The 19,558-nt window shown below is 32.4% G+C and overlaps 1 protein-coding gene across 1 annotated transcript in view; it reads left to right on the plus strand.

The window, feature by feature from the left end:
• Nucleotides 1-19,558, plus strand: part of LOC145291190 (sterol regulatory element-binding protein cleavage-activating protein-like) — a 190,214-nt gene that overhangs the window by 135,269 nt on the left and 35,387 nt on the right. The window contains exons 12-17 of the mRNA XM_080136769.1: nt 1,662-1,760; nt 3,566-3,835; nt 10,501-10,766; nt 12,813-13,088; nt 15,865-15,988; nt 18,692-18,807. Coding sequence (XP_079992895.1) covers nt 1,662-1,760; nt 3,566-3,835; nt 10,501-10,766; nt 12,813-13,088; nt 15,865-15,988; nt 18,692-18,807 — 1,151 coding nt within the window. The remainder of the gene's footprint in view (nt 1-1,661; nt 1,761-3,565; nt 3,836-10,500; nt 10,767-12,812; nt 13,089-15,864; nt 15,989-18,691; nt 18,808-19,558) is intronic.

Consider the following 19,558-nt stretch of genomic DNA (forward strand, 5'->3'; position numbering starts at 1 on the left):
GCAATATAATGAGCTTACCTAAATCCATACTGTCGATCGGAAAGAAGTTTAGCATCTATGAGGTGGTGGACTAGTGCTTGATTAATTAAGGACTCAAAGATTTTAGTGAAGAGAGGAAGAAGGCTTGGGGGGAGGGCTAATTTAGTGGGTCGGTTCTTTCACTAGAATTCTTGAATACTGATATAGCAGAAACAATTTTCCAGCAGTCAGGAAACGAGATTCAGTAAGGCATTTATTGAAGAGAACTGGGGTAATCTTAGCAGGAGCTTCTTTTTTATAATAGTATAACGAAGATGAGATTAGGTCCACACACCTTCAATGTGTCTAGGTATTTTATGATATCACAAACATGAGAAGGTGTGATTTTCAAATCGAGTGTGGCTTTTGTTGTTACCGTCGTAAATATGCATTGCCCTTGCAGTAAAGTCACGTAACCTGCTGATGACACAGTATCAAATTTGAAGATACGATTGGAAGTCTTTCTATTTAATTGAATTGCAGAGGAAATTACGAAAATTGTACAAAAATGACAGTATTTTCGTTTCCTAAAGACAAATAATTATTTTCCATTTGAACATGTGCAATTAAAAAAGAATTTATTGCCAAGAAATCTAGTAAGTAAGAGATATATGTATTTTTTAAATAGTTTATTTATTATTAAAATTTGAAATTTAAGAAAGCCAAAACAATGTAATTTTTCTTTAAAGATAAATATTTATTTTTCAACTAAATTTTTAAATAAGTTTTTTTATTATGTATTTTTTCTTTTAACTGCATTAATTTTTTAATACTTCAGGGCAATATGCCTTGTTTGATGTGAACAAAAATAAAAAAAAATTGTTTTATTTCCAAACAAAATAGTTTTCTCATGCATCTCTGGTGTATCAAGGAACATTTTCATAGGTTTATTTATAATGTATACTTATTAACAACGAACTGGTCTTCTAAACAAACCGGCCCAGTCGGTGGGGTATTAGAATATGCCGACTGCCTCCCCTGCAGAGGGTAAAAGTCCCTCAATGGGGGTCCTGGATATGACCTTAAACTATATCCAGTGGTGAGACCCCAGCTTGTGGGCTTTGGGGAGTGTGGAGCCACCCTTTAATTACCATTGCTCCCAGGTCTACTCTGACCCGGAGTGGTAGTACCTGTTAGGGTCCCAACTATGAGTTAAATAGAAACCGACGTGAAAACAACAAATATATTCTATTATAAAAATTTTTCTTCAAAATCTTTGTATTCGGCATTAAATAATCCGAAAAGGGTTGATATGCCGTAAAACAACCAACCAATCTAAACAAACCATAGTTTTTTTAATTTTCATGGATTTATATTTAGACCATGTTTTAGTGACAACAAAAACAAATCTTGTGAAAAAAATGTGTAAATGAAAACTGCCAGAAAAATAAAGTAGCCATCTTTATAAACAAGTAGATAATTATAAAATATAAAATAAATATATCTTAAGTTAATAGAGATGACTGTTTTTTCAGCAATTTTTATTTCATTGTTGCATCAACTAATTAGCTTTAGTTTTATAAATGTTTGGTTTAATTAATAATTTCATCAACAAACAAAACCGTAATAAGTAAATTTAACTTTAAAATATTTTTCAATTTGACTTATTCAGACTTTTTATATCTTAAATTATTCTTTTGTAGGAGTTTTGTCTATTTGCTGTTGTTGGCCTTCTCTCAGATTTTTTTTTACAAATGTCATTCTTTGCTACAGTCTTGTCAGTTGATATTCGCCGAATGGAGGTGAGTTATTATTTTCTCATTTATATAAAATTTTACTTGCACCAAAATTTTAATCTGGATATCACTTTAGTTATCTCTAGTGAACTGGATGTCATTTTAGTTGTCTTTAATGAACTGGATGTCATTTTAGTTGTCTAATGGATGGGATATTTTATTTGCCTTTTAATGAACTAGCAAATATCTGCTTCCTCTGATGACACATTTCACGAGGCTGGGAGAATTATTGTGAAAGAACTGCATAGAATAAGTAGTTTAAGTCAAATTTTTTTTGGCTATTAAAATAATTTCCAACCTTATTGATAAGGATTAATATTTTCTGAAAACTAAAGATCTTAGGCTAATCTAGCTAAACTTAATTTTCATTAATTGGCTTCAAAAACTATTTTTATTAATTAATTTTCTACCTTATATTTCATAATTTTTGGATATTTTCATTATTGCAACATAAATAGATACCATTGATTTTACTTGAAATTCAATATTTTGATTTTCACTATTATAGCAAAAAATGTTTGAATTTGTTTTTGATACATGACATAAATCTATGACATCATGCTAAAGCTATGATTATTTTAAGGTAATGTTTTAAGCTCTATTTATAAGAATGTCCAAATAGGTCAGTTGGTAGAATCACTGACTGACTGCAGATCTCAAAGTTTAAGCTTGGATTTCCTGCCATGGCGTTCACAAAATTGTTGAGAATTTATGATTTACAATTAATTCAATATTTGTCCATTTCTAAAAGTAGTTGAGATCTTTAATATTTTGAAACGAGACATTGCGCAATATATTTGTTTGAAAATCAACTCTTATTGATGTTGGCCCTAAAGACGTGTATATGTTATTTCAGTTTCCATTTCTTAACCCTTTAACAAGCAAAACGTTTGCTGTTTATGGATGCTTGGCACAAATGCAGACCCAAAAAATTTATTGTAAAAGATAAATTAAAAAAAAAAAAAATAAAAAAAATCAAATTCAAGATTAGATTTCTTGTAAAATTTTACTAAAAAGTTAGTTTCATCTTAGTATAGGGCTTGGTTTTCAATTGCATCCCTGAGAGGAAAGACTAAGACCTAACAAATAGAATACAATGACAGGAGATTTATAGGATTGAAACCGAAAAAACAAATGCTGTTTAGAAAAAAAACATTTTGTGCTTTAGTATAAGAGCGAAAATCGAAAAATTGAATTTCAAGTAAAACCAATGTCATGTCATAGTAATTAACATATCAAAAAATTATGAAAAACAATAAGATAGAAAATTAATGGAAATAGTTTTTTTTTTTTTTTTTTAAGACGATTTGCAAGGGAGGTAAATATTATGACAACTGAAAATGTTTGACCAATTTAGCAAAACTTAATTTTTATTAATTGGCTTCGAAAACTGTTTTCATTGATGATTTTCTACTTAATCGTTTCTCATAATTTATGGATATTTTCATTATTGCAACATAACAATTAAGTAGATATCCTTGGTTTTACTTGAAATTCAATATTTTGATTTCCCAAGATTTTCACATTTCCAATTCAAGGGAGAGAACTCGGTTAGATTTGTAATTCTGCTCCAAAGCAACAAATGATATTGAAACTTTAAACAAATTTTTGATTAATAAACAATTTACAAGAATTCCAATGCAACACACTACATTATCAGATCAAATATTTCTTCCTAAATAATAAAGTGTTGAAATCAAATAATACAAATTATCGATCCTCATCTAAAAAAAAATAATAAAAAAAAATATAATTTCAATTTCCTTCTCATTTTATTTTTACATATAATTTTTTATTGTTTTTCATTTCAGTTGTCAGATTTGCATAAAAAAACTATCCACACAAGTATCGCAAGTGGTGATGCCAGCTGTGACCCGATAGATCACTCGGTAGGGGAGCAGCAGGGGATGAAGTCTCGCACAACTCATGGCAGCAGGCAGAACCTTTCAAGTCCAGAGGCTTCATCTTTTGCGTACATGGAAGATGAATTTTTTAATAATCCGACCATTTTGCAGTTACCGAGACGACTACAGGTTTGGTTCTTCTTGGCGAGAACTAGAATTGTGCAGCGTCTTATTATGGTAAGAAATCTCTACATTAAAATGCTTCACCTCTTCGCATGCATCTGTGTTTCTCGTGACTACGTTACTTATTAACTATTCATCTCTAATGCTACCAGATCATTGACGATATTGAGTTCCTGACGTAAAATGAACCAAATATTGATGTTATTGTTTTTTCTTTTTCCTTTCCCTTAGCAAAATTCTATCATTTTCTGCAAAGCTGAAAAAAAACAATTTTCTTTACAAAACAACCAGACTAAACACCATGAATAAATATTTGAAGACTTTAGCAACATGGCGAATGAATATTTTTTTTTCCAAAATTACTGGATTCAGCATTAAATAACTCCAAAATGGTTGATATGCTCTAAAACAAAACAAATAATCTATATATTAATATGATAGCGCGTGTTATTTTGTGTGTCACTACATCTTTTTTTCTTCGTTTAATTGTTATGACCTTCCATTTCTTGTAATAAATAATTTTACTAAGAATTCTTCATAAGTTTTGGCTTCAGTTTCGATTATAGCTGATGGCACTCAAATCATCTATTTTTTTTTTTTTTTTTTTTATAAATAATTTTACCAAAACTTTATAAGTTTTGGTTTTAATTTCAGCAGAAGCGACTCGAGTTATAAATTTTTTTTTTTTCATAAGTTTTGGTTTCATTTTTCAATTCCAGCTGATGCACCCAAGTCATATGGATATATTTTTTTATTTTTGAAATCACACGTTATAATATAAGAATTGATAGAAAATTGACTCTATAATAATATACACAAACTCTGCATAAATTAAAATATCATATTTAAGTGTGTTTTATGATTGGGCTATGCTGGGCGTCCCTGCCAGTTTAGAAAAATACTTCTGCAGTTTTAACAAAAGAGCTACAAGAACATCAGGGCATTTCCATTTATGCTGAACATCCACAGAATGCCAACGTCAATGTATTACATATGAAAGAGTCCACTTTGGAATTTCCAAGGGTCCCACTAGTTTACTGTTAATCGATTATTTATTGAAAGCAAACATACACTAGCATAAAGTACTGGAGCATTTTCTTTTAAAAAACAAAGTATCTTGATTTTAAGAAAAACCTGTACTTTGCTTTTTGTGATTTGGAGAAATCGTTTGATAGTGACCAGTGTCTCATGGCTATTGCATAAACTTGGGAGAAATAAGCAATTGATGAAAATTGTTTAAACAATGCACAGATCTTCCTAGAATTCCTAGAAATGCACACCTGTAAAAAAAAAAAAAAAAAAAAAAAAAAAAAGGTTTCATTGGTGTGCTTCCTGGCCTACTACAATATTGTAGCCTTAAAGTCCAATTTAAAAAGCTCTTGTTGAGCCGGCCCCTTAAATAATCAAATTCTACCCAATTTACACCATTAACAATTACTACGCTACAAACTTACATTCATTAACCCTTATCCTCAAGTGGCCTTCAGGCCTTGATAAGTGATCATTCTTTTGTAAAAAGAAAAAAAAAAATGCTCAAAATTATGTTATAATTTAGTGAGTTTTAATATTAAAGCTCTGGTACCACCACATCAGTATATCTGAAAATATTGGCTTTCTGAACATGAAACATTGTTATTGTTTGTTTTCCCTTTTTCCTTTGTAAAACTCAATCATGTTTTGTGAAGTCAAAAACAAACGCATTTCCTTCTGTAAAAAATAACCAAACTAAACACAAATATTTGGAGATATAAAGAACTTGACACGACTTTTTTTCTGAAAATTATTAGATTCCGTATTAAATATGAGGTGCTTTCATTAAGTTTCCAGACTTTTTTTTTCGTATAGGCACTTTTATTGATAGTACACAAATGAAACTCTAGTCTCCTTCAAAGTAATCACCTCCGACTGCAATACACTTGTTGTACCATTCCAACAACTTCTGGAAGTCCTCTTGTATAAGCATGTCAATTGTCTAACCTCTAACGTTTTCCTTGAGCTTAGGGAATAACCAAAAGTCACAGGGAGCAAGGTCTGGACTATAGGGAGGGTGAGGAAATGTCTTGATGCCCATCTTGGTCAAAAAGCCTGTAATAAGTATAGAACACTCTTCAAACAAACTTTGCGCAAATCTTCGGCATCTTCAGTTTCTTACAAATAATGGTGTATACAGTTCCCACACTGACATCAAACTTTGCACTTATTGTCTCTATAGACACATAACTGTCTTTATCCATGAAATTCTTTATTTGGCCAATCAACTCTGGTGTTCTGACTTCCTTACTCCTCCCATATCTCTCATCATCCCTCAAAGACTCTCTACCTTCCTTGAATCTCTTATGCCACTCAAAAACTGATGCTCGATTCATGTAAGATAATCAAAAAGCATTCCAGATGTTTCTGTGGCATTTTTCCAAGTTTAAAACACGAATTGTATTGCATATCTTTCTTCTAGAATGTCCTCATGTCCAGATTGCATTTTTGAAATTCACCAGCTATGACAATCAGGCTTTAGTAGGGTGTATTCCAATTCCTGCTGTAGCTGTTCATTTGAACCTGAAATCATAAAAATTGGTCAGTCATCTCATAAAATGTATAGCAATAACGTAATGAATTTACAAGAGTCTACAACAATTTTAAATGCCTTTACAAAAAAAGCTTAGAAACTTATTGAAGGAACCTTGTAACCCAAAAAGGTTTGATATATTGTAAAACAAAACAACCAAACCAAAAACCATGAATAAATATTTGAAACAAACTTTTTTAAATTACTAGTTTTGGCATTAAATAACTCAAAGGGTTGATAGGCTGTAAAATAAAACCACGAAAACAAACAGCATAAATATTCGAAGATATTACTTTCAACCATAAAACCTTTTTTTTTTTTTTTTTTAAATTTCTGGTTCGTTATTAAATAACCTATAAAGGGTTGATATGTCATAAAATAAAATGATCAACTTAATGTTAAAGTAGGAGTACTTTATGGTTCTGTACGTTTTTTTTTTTTTCGTTTTTTTTCTTCATTGTGCCTTAGAAGCATTGTCCATGGAATTTTATGTTGATTGTTCAGGCGAAATGTTGTTGATGACTTAAAACTTGCTTAGTTTGTAGAAAAACATTGTCGGATGCTATAATGATTGGCTACACAAGAAGTATGTGATCCAATTACTGTTAGGTTGAGAGAAAGAATAATAACCCTCAAGACTCCATTTGTTCAAAACCATTTTCAAAACCTAATAGGTGATGCCCTTTTTTCTTCCCTGCAACCTCTTTCTCACAGAAGAGACGTTGCGAGCCTCTCTCTGCTCTATCATTATTTTTATAGCAAGTGCTCGACTGAACTCCAATCCATGTTCCTCCTTTCCCACAAGACACTCATCTAGCTACAACCACTATATATGATTTCCCCCACTCTCTATCTGTGCCTAAATCTAAACAGAGATTCCATAAGCAAAGCTTCTTTCCCAGAACTGGCCGTCTGTGGAACTCTGTTCTGCTGACCTGCTTCCCAGTTGAATACAACATGGTAGCCTTCAAGTCCAATGTAAACAAGTTCTTGTTGAGCCGTCCCCATAAATAATCAAATTCTACCCAACTTACACCTTTAACGATTACTACACTACCACCTTACATTCATTAACCTTTATCCTTGAGTGGCCTTCAGGCCTTGATAAATGGTGACTCCCAATTAAAAAAAAAAAAATTTTGTGTGCAAGAGAATGGAGATGGATGCGAACTCAGATGTGGAGAAAATACATTTGGATGACAAAACTATTGAGTCTGTTGAAGTTTTATTACGTTGGTGATATCATTTGAGTTGCGAGTGAAACCAGTGTTCGTGTAATTGTAAGAGATAGGATTGGATGGAGTAAGTTTGGAATTTTTGCCTTTACTAACCAGCAGAGCATTACTGTTGGGAATAGTCTATCACTATATACAGTGTGTGGTGATATATGGAAGTTAAACCTGGCAAGTGAGCGTTGAGGACATGTGTTGCATGGAGAGAAATTATATGAGAATGATATGATGGATGTGTAACACAAGTCTTAAAGATGTTCTCTGAGGAAGATTAAATCGGGCCAGTGTAGGGAGATGTGCCCAGATCAGGAAACTTTGATGGTATGGTCACATTGAAAGAATGGATGAAACTTCTTGGATTAGTACTTGTAGAACAGTTGAGGTAACAGGGATAGGCCAAGAAAACATGAAGCATAAATAATAAGGGTGTACTTGAGTGAAAGGGGTGAATAAAGACCTAGCCAGAGATAGTTTGGAAGTCAGTTTTTAAGTCGTCCAATACATGCGTACGCGTAAAACTGATGTTAAATGAAGATGTGTGAAATGGTGTGATGTAAAATGTTTGGCAGCAGTAAAAGAGTGAATGCTTAATTAATATTCATTCTCCTCCCCTCTTATTGCATAACAGATAAGTATATGACCAGTTTCCTCCTCCCTACATTCGTCATGTAATCAGCACCCCATCTTTCTTTCAACATGACTTTTTGAATTACTGATTTTGGAACCTGCGACATTTGGTTTCTCGTTACTTATAAATTTAAGTTAAGAAAAGGAGGAAATATGTCAAAAGTGTTTATGCAATTTAAAAATAAAATAACTTGCGTGCAACATCAATTATGTATAACTTGTTGATTGTATTTCAAACTTTTATCATTAAATTACACTTTTGGGGTTGAAATATGTCTGCATTGTTTATAAGATATAAAAGAAATGAGTGAAAATATCTAAGAACACAATTTTTAACTACATCCCATAGTGTGTTCCCTTCCCCCTCACAATTGGGGAGTGTGAAGTCGCCTCATAGTTGCCATTAATTTAAGATTAACTCTAAATCTGTCTTGCAGATGACATGAAAATTCATCTCGTAATCTACGCATACCTGTATATCTATTATATTTGTACCCTAAATGAAAAGTTCAATCAAACCCCATAAATAGCTAATTAAAAACATAAACTTTTAAGATTAAAAACTTTTACCAAAATGACCAGGTCTGGAATTAAATAACCCGAAAAGGGTTGACATGCTATAAAGCAAAACAATAAATTCCAGTTAAAAAAAAAAAAAAAAAAAAAAAATTTTTTTTTTTTTTTTTTTTTTTTTTTACTGAAACCATGGCATTCTATACGTTGGACCACTTGTGTAGCTGAAAGTCATGACTGCTGCCAATACAAAATTAAAGTTCAGCAGCAACAAAAAAAATGTTTTTGCTTTCACTAATCAGGGAATGCATGTGCCGAGAAGAATGTTTGATTTTAGTATCATGTGCCAGAGTAGTGCATGTGCGAAATGAAAAATAAAACTATCAGATTGACATTTTTTAAATTTTTTTTTTATATTCACGTTCCCCCCAACAAAGTATATTGGCACTTGGACCATGCTTAGGAAATATTAACAAGATGTTGCTTTACATTTAAACTTCTGCATATCAGTACAGTCAGAGAAGCAGGTTGCAGGAAGAGAATTCCAAAATCTATCTGTTCAAGGGAAGAAACTATTAGAGTAGAAAGTTTTCTGGCATTTAGGGGACCTCAACAGTGAAGGGGTGAGATTTTGTTAAGCAGATTTGTCTGGGATATGTACATGGGGGGGGGGTTCAGGTACAAGTTCATCAGAGCACATTCTATTAAAATATTTGTAAAACAGGCACGCAGATGCAACATTCCGGTGATGGGGCAGGAGTTGGAGCTTAGTTGACAAAATGGGGCCTATTAACTTGAAAACTCTTTTTGGATCCTATCCAAGAGGGAGAGGCTAGTGGTAGATGCACCAGCCCAGATGTGGCAACAGCACTCCATGCATTGGCAAATGGTGGTCTTGTAGAGGTACAGGATACTCTCGGGTGTTAGTAATCTAACTTGATATAATGCAAAATGCAACACATTATTTATGAAAACAAAAGGTTCCATATTTGTACTTTGCAAAAATTTTAATATGAAAATATTTTTTTGTCGTAATATATATATATATATAAGACTATTTTAACATGGGTAAGAAATGGGGAATATTGCACAAAATTCTGACATGTGAAGCATCTTGAATTATTACATTAAAATAATTCAAAGAGGAACGGAGCTACAAAGAAACTAATTTTTGGTGATTGTCTATTCAGGACATGAAACCTGGTGTAATGTTGGGACGTGTATTTCAGAGTTTTAATCTGAAGAATTGTATATTTATAGCTTCAACTTTTCGGATGTAAAATCAATTTACAAATGTGTTGAGAATTGTTTTTGGTTGACATTTTTACATTTGACATATTTATAACAATAATTTTGATGAAGGAATTTGATTTATAAATTATTTCAGATTAAAAAGGTTTTTGTTTTTGAGAAAGAAGTAAATATCCTTCTTGCTCTCTTTTTCTTTTTCATCTGTCCTTTTTCCTTTTCTTTTATTTCTCCCTACTCTCTCTCTCTCTCTCTCTACTCTCTCTCTCGCTACTCTCTCTCTCTCGCTACTCTCTCTCTCGCTACTCTCTCTCTCGCTACTCTCTCTCTCGCTACTCTCTCTCTTCCTCATACTGAATGGTAAATTGTACTTGAAACCAAATATGCTCAGGCTTCATGTTTTTTATAAATCCGTTTTCATATTATGTCACCTGTAAATAATATATATCCTAATATCTGCTCCTAACCAGAGGTGTGTATTTCTCGTGGTTCATTGGGTCAATTTGTTATGGAAATGTTTTTCTTTTTGTTTTTAGTTGGGAACTGTCATTTGGATTATTCTCATCTTATACAAAGCTGGACTCATTGCTTACCTCACAAAATCCATAATGAGTACAATTGACGATCGGTGGTTGTTGAAAAATACCTCGCTAGATTATGCGCACAATCGATCCTATTTGGCTGGCAAATACGATGCTGAAACCGGATCTTTGGAACATACGGATTTAGAAATGTGGAGACAACTTTCCTATAAACATTGGCCGACAGTTTTTGGGTTTTATAACATGAGTTTGCGTGGCAGGTTAGTATGCTTCATCTTTTTTTAATCGTCTTTGATTTTTACTTTTGCCATGATGTTCTTATGTAAAATAAATTAGTTTTTTTTTTTCAATGTGTTTTTCGGGCATCTTTTTTACAGTAGCAAACAAAACAAAACCGAAAAAGGGGGTGAAGAAAATAAATATACAACAAATGTTACCAATATCTAGATAACTCTTCTACCTACCTGGATAAGTTTTTTTATTTTTTATTTTTTATTTAAACCTATTTTAAAAAGTGTTTATTTAAAAAAAAAATAGTAGTTTGAGATCTGTTTTTAAAACAAAAAAATGACTATTTCGTTAAAGTCATTTGGACCCTTGGTAATTGGTCAAAAATTAAAACAAATACTGGTAGAACATTCCATTTTTGTACAATGACATTTCTTTGGATGAGTGTTTTGATATGATAATTAGCAAAACCATGTGGATGTTTCAACTATCAAGGTTAATATCATAAAGAAAAAAAATTTGTCTTTTTTATAAAAATAATTACCATTGTTTAATGAATATATCTATATATAAAGTTAAGTATATGTATATGTTTAAACTAATTAACTAATTTGATTATTGAACAGGTAGTACTAGTATATATGGTACGAAACTTGATTAAATTCGTAGTTCGGTATGCATGTGTCTGGCTAAAAGTCTGAAACTACACAAGATCCTAGGGTTGGGATGATTAATCAGAATACGGAATCAGAAAATTTGGTGTATTGGAATCGGAAAAAAATCTTGTGCCTATTTTCCAATGCCAAAAATGATTCTTTTTATTTGTTTGCTTTTGTTTAAAACTTAATTTTGCGTGGTTCGTGCTAATGATGAAATAAATATTTATTGATTTTTAAACTACCAGTAAAACTAAGATCTGTAGATCATCCCCACAGGTCACGTGTATTTGTATGCTTGAGAAAATATATGCATATGTTTCCTGGGTGTTACAGTAACTTGCTCCTTCCCCTCCACTAATTTAAAAGAATTAGAATCAGTAATTTAGAACAGAATTGGTAATTGTAGAAGAATCGGGGGGTATATTGGAATTGTTCCGTCACTACAAGATACAAAATTTTACATCATTGAATCAAAGTTATCCTCAACCAAGTTATGGTAAAAAAAAAAATAAATAAAATAAAAAAATAAATTAAAAAAAAATTATAAAAAATACTATAATATTCGTTCCTTTTGGATCACCAGGGATCAAATTAGTGCATGGAAAGGGAGTCAAATAACTATTTCTTCATTCTTACTGGTAGTTGTTTCAAAAACAACCTTGAAACTAGGCCAATTTTTATTCTAGAACTAGTTGCCAGAGAGAGATAGGTTTTAAGACAAAGATATTAAGTACGTTTTATCAACTTTTGTTATCTACGCAAACCAGATAGCCTTGCTAGTCAAAAATATAGTGTTCAGATAACCATAGAGAATAAACTCTTTAGATGTGCCTAAATCTAAACACAGATTCCATGAACACAGCTTCTTTCCTAGAACTGTCTACCTGTGAAACACTGTTCCATTGGCCTGCTTCCCAGCAGACTACAGTATGGTAGCTTCCAAGTCCAATGTAAACTATTTCTTGTTGAGCTGTCCCCTTAAATAATCAAATTCTATCCAATTTACACTATTAACGATTACTATATTATCACCTTACATTCATTAACCCTCATCTTCGAATGGCTTTCAGACCTTGATAAGTGGTTACTCCTGTGTAAAAAAAAAAAAAAAAATCATTCTAAAACAAGAATTTAGTTTGCTAGGGACATAATCTCAACATTTTTGTTATTAAATAGTTTTGTAAATAAAACATTTCTAATTTACCCTCCTCACATATACATTTCTTAAAATAAATCTTTCCAAATATAAAAAATCAAGTTTCTGACGAAAAGCCAAACAATTTGCGTTTATTATGTTTGTTTGCAGATGCTACACGCATCGAAAGCCGACTAGTGTTGACTTGAAGTTGTCCCTTTCATTTTGCTTATTTTCTTGGGTTCTTAAAACCTAATCGATCCAAAAATTCTACTTTCTTGCAGGTTTGTGACCATCGTCCCAAGCATCCACTTGTCGAGTGTGATCAGCCCTGAAGAAGCTCTGAAAATCCGTCATCCGAATGAGGAATTACGCACTGGCAATCTAGAGGGAGCCGTTAATTGGGAAGAGTATTTACCTGGTATGAAGAGCAATGATGTGGAGACGCGCTATTACATGTTCGAGGGGGAATCTCTCATCACCGTGTGTCTCGGTCTCCTTAGTGTCTTCCTCACTGCTTATTTCATGTTCAAACTCTACAAGTGTCTCTCTTCTCGAAGGTATGCCACATTTTTCCTTTGCTTTTTTTTCTGTCGACCAATTAAAGAGTCTATCAATCATGTGTTTTTTTTTTTTTTTTTTTTAACAAAGGAACCACCACTTATCGAGGCCCGGAGGCTACTCGAGGATAAGGATTAATGAGTGTACAGTAGTCAATGGGACAATATTGTAGTAATCGTTAGTAGTCGAAATTTGGCAATTTGGATTACTTAAGGGGATGGCTCATCAAGAATTTGTTTACGTTGAACTTCAAGACGACCATATTTGTAGTCAGCTGGAAAGTAGGCAAATTGAACAGAGTTCCACAGGCATGCAGTTCTAAGAAATGATGATAATTAGAAGTGAAATGTTGCCAGTGAGGGTTGAGGACATGCGTTGCATGGGGAGAAATGATATAAGAACGATACGATGGGTGTGTAATGTGAGTGTTAAAGACAGGCTTAGATCTGATGACCTCAGAGGAAGATTAAATCTGAACATCATGCTCCAAAAGTCCCTCTTCGATGCCTACTGTTATGGAATTTTTGACACTGCCTACGTTGCATCGTCTGTGTCCACTGGCAACAGTTTATCCCCAATAGTACAGTTCACACTCCCTGCAGGATCTACTTCGAAAAATCTCTCCTTGCCAGACATTTTTCTTGGTTTGGCTATGCCTTTTGACAACACCCAGGTGACTTCTTTCAGGCTGGAAGAAACAGCATAGTGGCCAACTTAAAACCTGGCTTAGGACAGTGAAGCAGGATGTTGAACTGATTCTGGGTCATGACCTTTACAGGGTCCGTCGCTGGAACCATGAATGGCTTGCACTTATAACAGAAATGGCTTTCGATCGCCGTGTCTGGTCAGCCAGTGTTCAAGATGCAGTGAACTTGTTGGAAAGAACCAACCCAAATGACCCACGGTGAATGCCACAATCATGACCATGACTTATGAAAAGATAAATGTTATTACATTTGTTAATTTTTTGATTTTTGATATTGGTTATTTGTGTTATTTTGATTCTTCGGACTAATCTTTTCATTTTGAGTGACATTTGCAGAAATTAGAAAAAAATGGTTAATTATTTTGTTTGCAATGAGGAGGATAGCAAAAAATTGTTCCTTCATAACGATTTAGACAAGCACACATGTGCAAATGATGTTCTTTTTGAATTGGCTTAAATAAGAAAAAAAAAAAATGTTACTTTGCTGACTTCTTGTGGAGCAGTGGTTACCGAGGCCACGTTGTAAGCTTCAGGTTTCACGTTTGCGCCCATGTAACATACTTTTTATTTATTTATTTTTTTTCTGATTTTTTTAAAAAAGTTTTAACATTTAAACAGGGTTATTTGTCTTTTTTTTTTTTTTTTTTTTTTTTTTTTTTTTTTTGTTTGCTTCTTTATTTTCCCTTTTATTTTTCCATCATGTTCGCACCCATGTAATGGAATTTTTTTTTTTTTTTCCCCGATTTTTAAAAAAGTTTTAATATTTAAACAGGGTTATTTGTATGATTTTTTGCTGGAGTTGTACAACCATCACCCCCATGCGTAATTTCTATACTGATAGGTTTTTTGAAATTTTTCGCTGGATTATTGTTGATTGGACACTAATTAACCAGATTATGAAAAAAAAAAAAAAATTGAAAATCATTATTTCGACATTTGAAAGGGGTGCTTACTTTTTAGTTACGTTCTGGTAAATCGGGCACCCAATTTTTTTTTTTTTTTTCTAAATACGGAGTTGTCTTTGGGAGATATGAAATGGTCCCATGTTGACGAAGCAATGTATCGGGAGGCGTACGATATGAAAATTGACAACGGGATAGAAAATTATGAAACATTTCTCCAGCATGTTAGTGAAATTTATAATACTTAAAAAATAAAAAAAAAACATGCTACATTAAATAAAAACACTAAAAACATATCCAGTTAAGTAGAAAAGTAACTTATATTGCTTTTGATAACATTTATTTGTTATATATTTGCTTTTTGACAACTTTTTCGAGTCTGTGTACAGTAATAAAAACCCCAAAAACTAAAAAAAAAACAAAAAAAAAACAAAAAAAAAAAAACTCGAAACTTTACTTTCATAAAAAAAACAATAAAAAGAAGTCATGTTCATATTTTTTTTTCTTTTTCTTTTTTTTTTTTTTTTTCTTTGAGAAACAAAAATATTTCTGACTTCCAAATGCGGTAGGCTCATGTCATTTTTACTTTCTATGGTTTTGATATACCCGCGTTTTTATTGGTTACAAAATGGGTGACTGATTTACCAGAATGTTATAACTAAAAAGTGAGCACCCCTTTCAAATGTTGAAATAATGATTTTTTTTTTTTTCATAATCTGGTTAATTAGTGTCCAATCAATAATAATCCAGTGAAAAAATTTTAAAAAAACCTATCTGTATACAAATTGCGCTGGGTGTGCGTGTGTGTGTGTGGGGGGGTGATGGTTGTACAACTCTGCCATTTTTTTTTTTTTTTTCCATTCATTTTATCCCTTTTATTTTTCCATCGAGTAGCCATGCTCTTTTTTTTATGCCTTATATCCTTACTACACCACCTCTCCACATCCTACCAACGCTAGGTACCCCTGCTAGTTTAATATGAACGTTAAAATTGCATTTTGGTTAGTTTATGTTAAAATGTATATAGAACTTTAAGACAAGAATATACTTCAGACGATTAGAGCTATCATGAAACTGCAGTAAAGTGTTACAATAACCTCCTTTAAATTATATATAAAACATAATTCAAATGTTTGTGACGAGAATTTAATTTTTTTTCTATTCCAGATATGATAAGTGGAGGCAAAGTTGGAATAAGTCACGGCAATGGCGTCGGAAAGGAGGAGAGCGGCAGAGTTATGTTAAGCAGATCCAAGAATCCATTCCACTAATTTTAAAGGGTCATCTTCAGGTAACGACGACTTCTGATAAAAAAATCGAATGATCACATTTTGGTAATGTGTAGAACTCTGGAAATCTTTCTGTTAAACTTGGAAATCTGCATGAAATTTCAAATGGAACTCTTTATTTAATCCACAGGAGTAGCATGCCTCTGTTCCATCAGCCATGACTGAGTAGATTTGCTTAAAACTTCTACCAGTCACGGTTGACAGAATGATAGCATGCTACCCCCCCTGGATTAGATAAACGGTTCCGTTCAAAATTACAGTAGAACCCTGGGATACGGCATTAAAAATTACAGTATACACATGTATATAATCAAATAACATTATGAATAGCACTGTAATGTGCAACAATACTGTAACCAGGGGCTGGAAAAACATGTTCCACATCGTAACCTGAAAAAACTGTATCTTAGGGCCACCGTAACCCGGGGTTCTACTGTATGTGCAGATTTCCAAATCGAACAAGATACATTTGAAGAAAATCAGTAACATCAGCTGAAACGTTGTGCAAACTAAACTCAAAATGAGAATGGTAGTCTAAATAATTCAAATAATCTAAAAACCTCAATATTTCCGAATGATCGAAGTGAGAAGAATCACAAATAATGGCATCCTTCTCCTTATTTCCTTAAATGAAAAACTGAGTTTTTTTTTTTGTTTTGTACGGTGATGTTAGTCAGAAAGTATTTCATTGGAACCAATTTATGGTTGTGTCCATTGTCTCGTCATTTTCCAGACAGTTTTTCATACGAGTCAAATTTCATTTTGGCAATTATTTCATCAACCTAGAGACTAACTTGAACTACTGGATCCTTTTTTTATTGAAGTAAGCAGGTATGGTTTGACTCTGTCCTGGAAGGTGCACCCTCCCAAGCATTACCTCCTTTGGGGATGGGTGTGACTATATTGCCAATCACTTCTTGCATCTCTGATGGCGAATGCTGACTAGTTAGCTCATGGCTATTTTTTATATCCAACTAGAGTATCTACTCTGAAAAGCCAGTTTTCCCCTTGTGTCACATCTTACTGAAGAGAGAGGCAGGGAGTCGGTGACTGATTTTCTGAAAATTGCTCCATTAGTTATTGCAGATTTTGGTAAATATCTAAAAGTCCATTTGTATTTCTCCCAAATCAAATAAACTTAATCGATATTCTCTGCTGACATTTTTTTTCACTTAACAACGAAGGTGATTTAGTACTTGCCTATGAAACAATGGACGCCGTACTTGTTAAGTTAAAACCTTTGGAATGCTACAGAAAGTAAACATCTGAGAGTGCACTTTTATAAATTTTACAAAGTAAGGTATAAAAATTTAATTGCACTTTTCAAAAATATCATTGAAAATTTCATATCTATATCAATTAATTGCTAGATGAAAGATAATGTTTTTAAATTGCAACAAAATGTACATTACATAAAATAAATCCAAGGTAATTTTTTGATTCAAATTAAATTTTTATACTTTACTTTGTAAAATTTATAAAAGTACACTTTGTAGATAAATAAATTTCAAATTGAATCTTGACCTTTATTTTTAAAACCTATAGTAAAAACATTTTGTTTAACAATTTTCATGCCAGGGATGAAATGCTTTTCTAACTTGTATCTTATCTTTTTAAGATTATATTTTAAAACTCTCCTCTCTATTTCAGTTTGTATTTCTCCTCACACAACAATTTTTGCAAGCCCCTCTTTGTATTATTACAGGTCTGAATATTCTGTTTCAGTTTGTATTTCTCCTCACACCACAATTCATTTTTTGCAACCCCTTTTTGTAATACAGGTCTGAATAATGAGAAAATCTTAATTTTTTTTAACAAAAACTTTAAAATAACATTTTTAGATTAAATTTTTTAAAACTTCTTTCAGAATAGAAAATCTTTAAAATTTAATAAGGAACATATTTCATATAGGTTTCATTAACAAATATTCAGTACATAACGAGAAAAATAGAGATGAAAATTTCAAAAGGACTGTATAACTGATTACGGTCAATAGTAGTCCTCGCCAGCAAAAATCTTTGTTATTGCTATTCTATTTTTATTATTATTTAAAACATTTTGTGTCCTGCTCTTTTGCGCGAGGACTAATATTGAACATTTTTCACCTGTCAGTTCCACTATGTCATCCTCAAAAAGACATGTTCCATTCATGAGTTCCAGTGGCGTATGTGATTCAACAATACGTCTCACTAACGTGTGACCTCTTGGTTAGTATCCAACTGATCAAGGTCGATCTTATTATATTTTGTTTATATTTTATTTAAGCTAATTTTTGTAAACATTTTAGTGACCAATTTATTTCTCTAAACAATAAATAATTCTTAATGTAAACTATTTTAGCAAGATAACTGCTGCTGTCCACTTATCGATAGATAGATAGATAGATAGACAGATAATTAACACTTTTAACCCTGATATTATCTAACACACCTGAAGAAGGTCGGAGGTTACATCGACTGAAATGCTGTGCAAATAACAATCAAGATAAGAGTAGTTGTCCGAAGATTTCAAATAATAGGAATAATAAATACCTGTCTCAAAAAAAAAAAAAAGATGAAATGCTAAAAAGCAATAAAATAAGTCTAAATTGCTGTCAGTGCATCAATAAACATAAGCTGCGGTCGATATATCTACTGACTTCCAGAGATTATCTCTGTTTTAATAAAGCAATAGTTTCTTTGTTTTTTGTTTTGTTTTTTCCTTAGGATGTGGAATGTGTCAAAACTGATGGTCAATTAATTGTCAGTGCTTGTCTTGGAGGAAGTCTTCTAGTTTGGGATTCCTTTACAGGAGAATGTATTATGGACATCCAAAGATGCAGGTAAGATGCAAATCCGTTTGATGATCAAATTCCTAGCATAAACGTAATGGTAGAGACTAAAGCTGGAAAGCAAATGTTTTGGTTTCGATTCTAGATGAGGGCACCCAACTTATATTTTTTTTTTTTTACTTTTGAAATCATGATTATATATTGGGTACAATATAATCATCAATAGAGAATTGGCTCGATAAAAATAAATATGGAATCTGCGTGAATTAAAAGATAAGATTTAAGTGTATTTTGCTGTTGGTGAATTTTCTTGACACATATAAAATATGCAACATTGAAAAAAACGGCTTTAATGCTAAAGTACTTTGTATTTTTGTACGGAAACTATTGCTTTTCATCTATCTTAGAAACTTTGACAAGTGTTTTGCATTAAATTTGACCCTAACCAATGATAAGATCCCTCATACCGATCTAAAACAAATCATTAACAAATATATTAGAAACACATGGCAAGAGTCGTGGAACTCCTGCACTAAAAACAAGCTATACCAAATCCAGGAAAACAGAAACCAAACAAAAGTGACCAGAAAGGAGGAAGTTATAATAACAAGACTCCGAATAGGTCATACCTCTATAACACACTCCTACCTACTCAAAAAAGAAGCAGCCCCACTTTGCACACCCTGCCAGGACCCATACACAGTAAATCACATATTAACAAGATGCGAAGACTTGAAAACAAACCGACTGAATCTATATAATGAAAAAACTGTAAAAGACATTCATTCATGTAGACCCAACT

This window comes from Euprymna scolopes, chromosome 12 (assembly GCF_053919585.1).
Source record: "Euprymna scolopes isolate OS-2025 chromosome 12, ASM5391958v1, whole genome shotgun sequence".
Lineage (NCBI taxonomy): Eukaryota > Metazoa > Mollusca > Cephalopoda > Sepiida > Sepiolidae > Euprymna > Euprymna scolopes.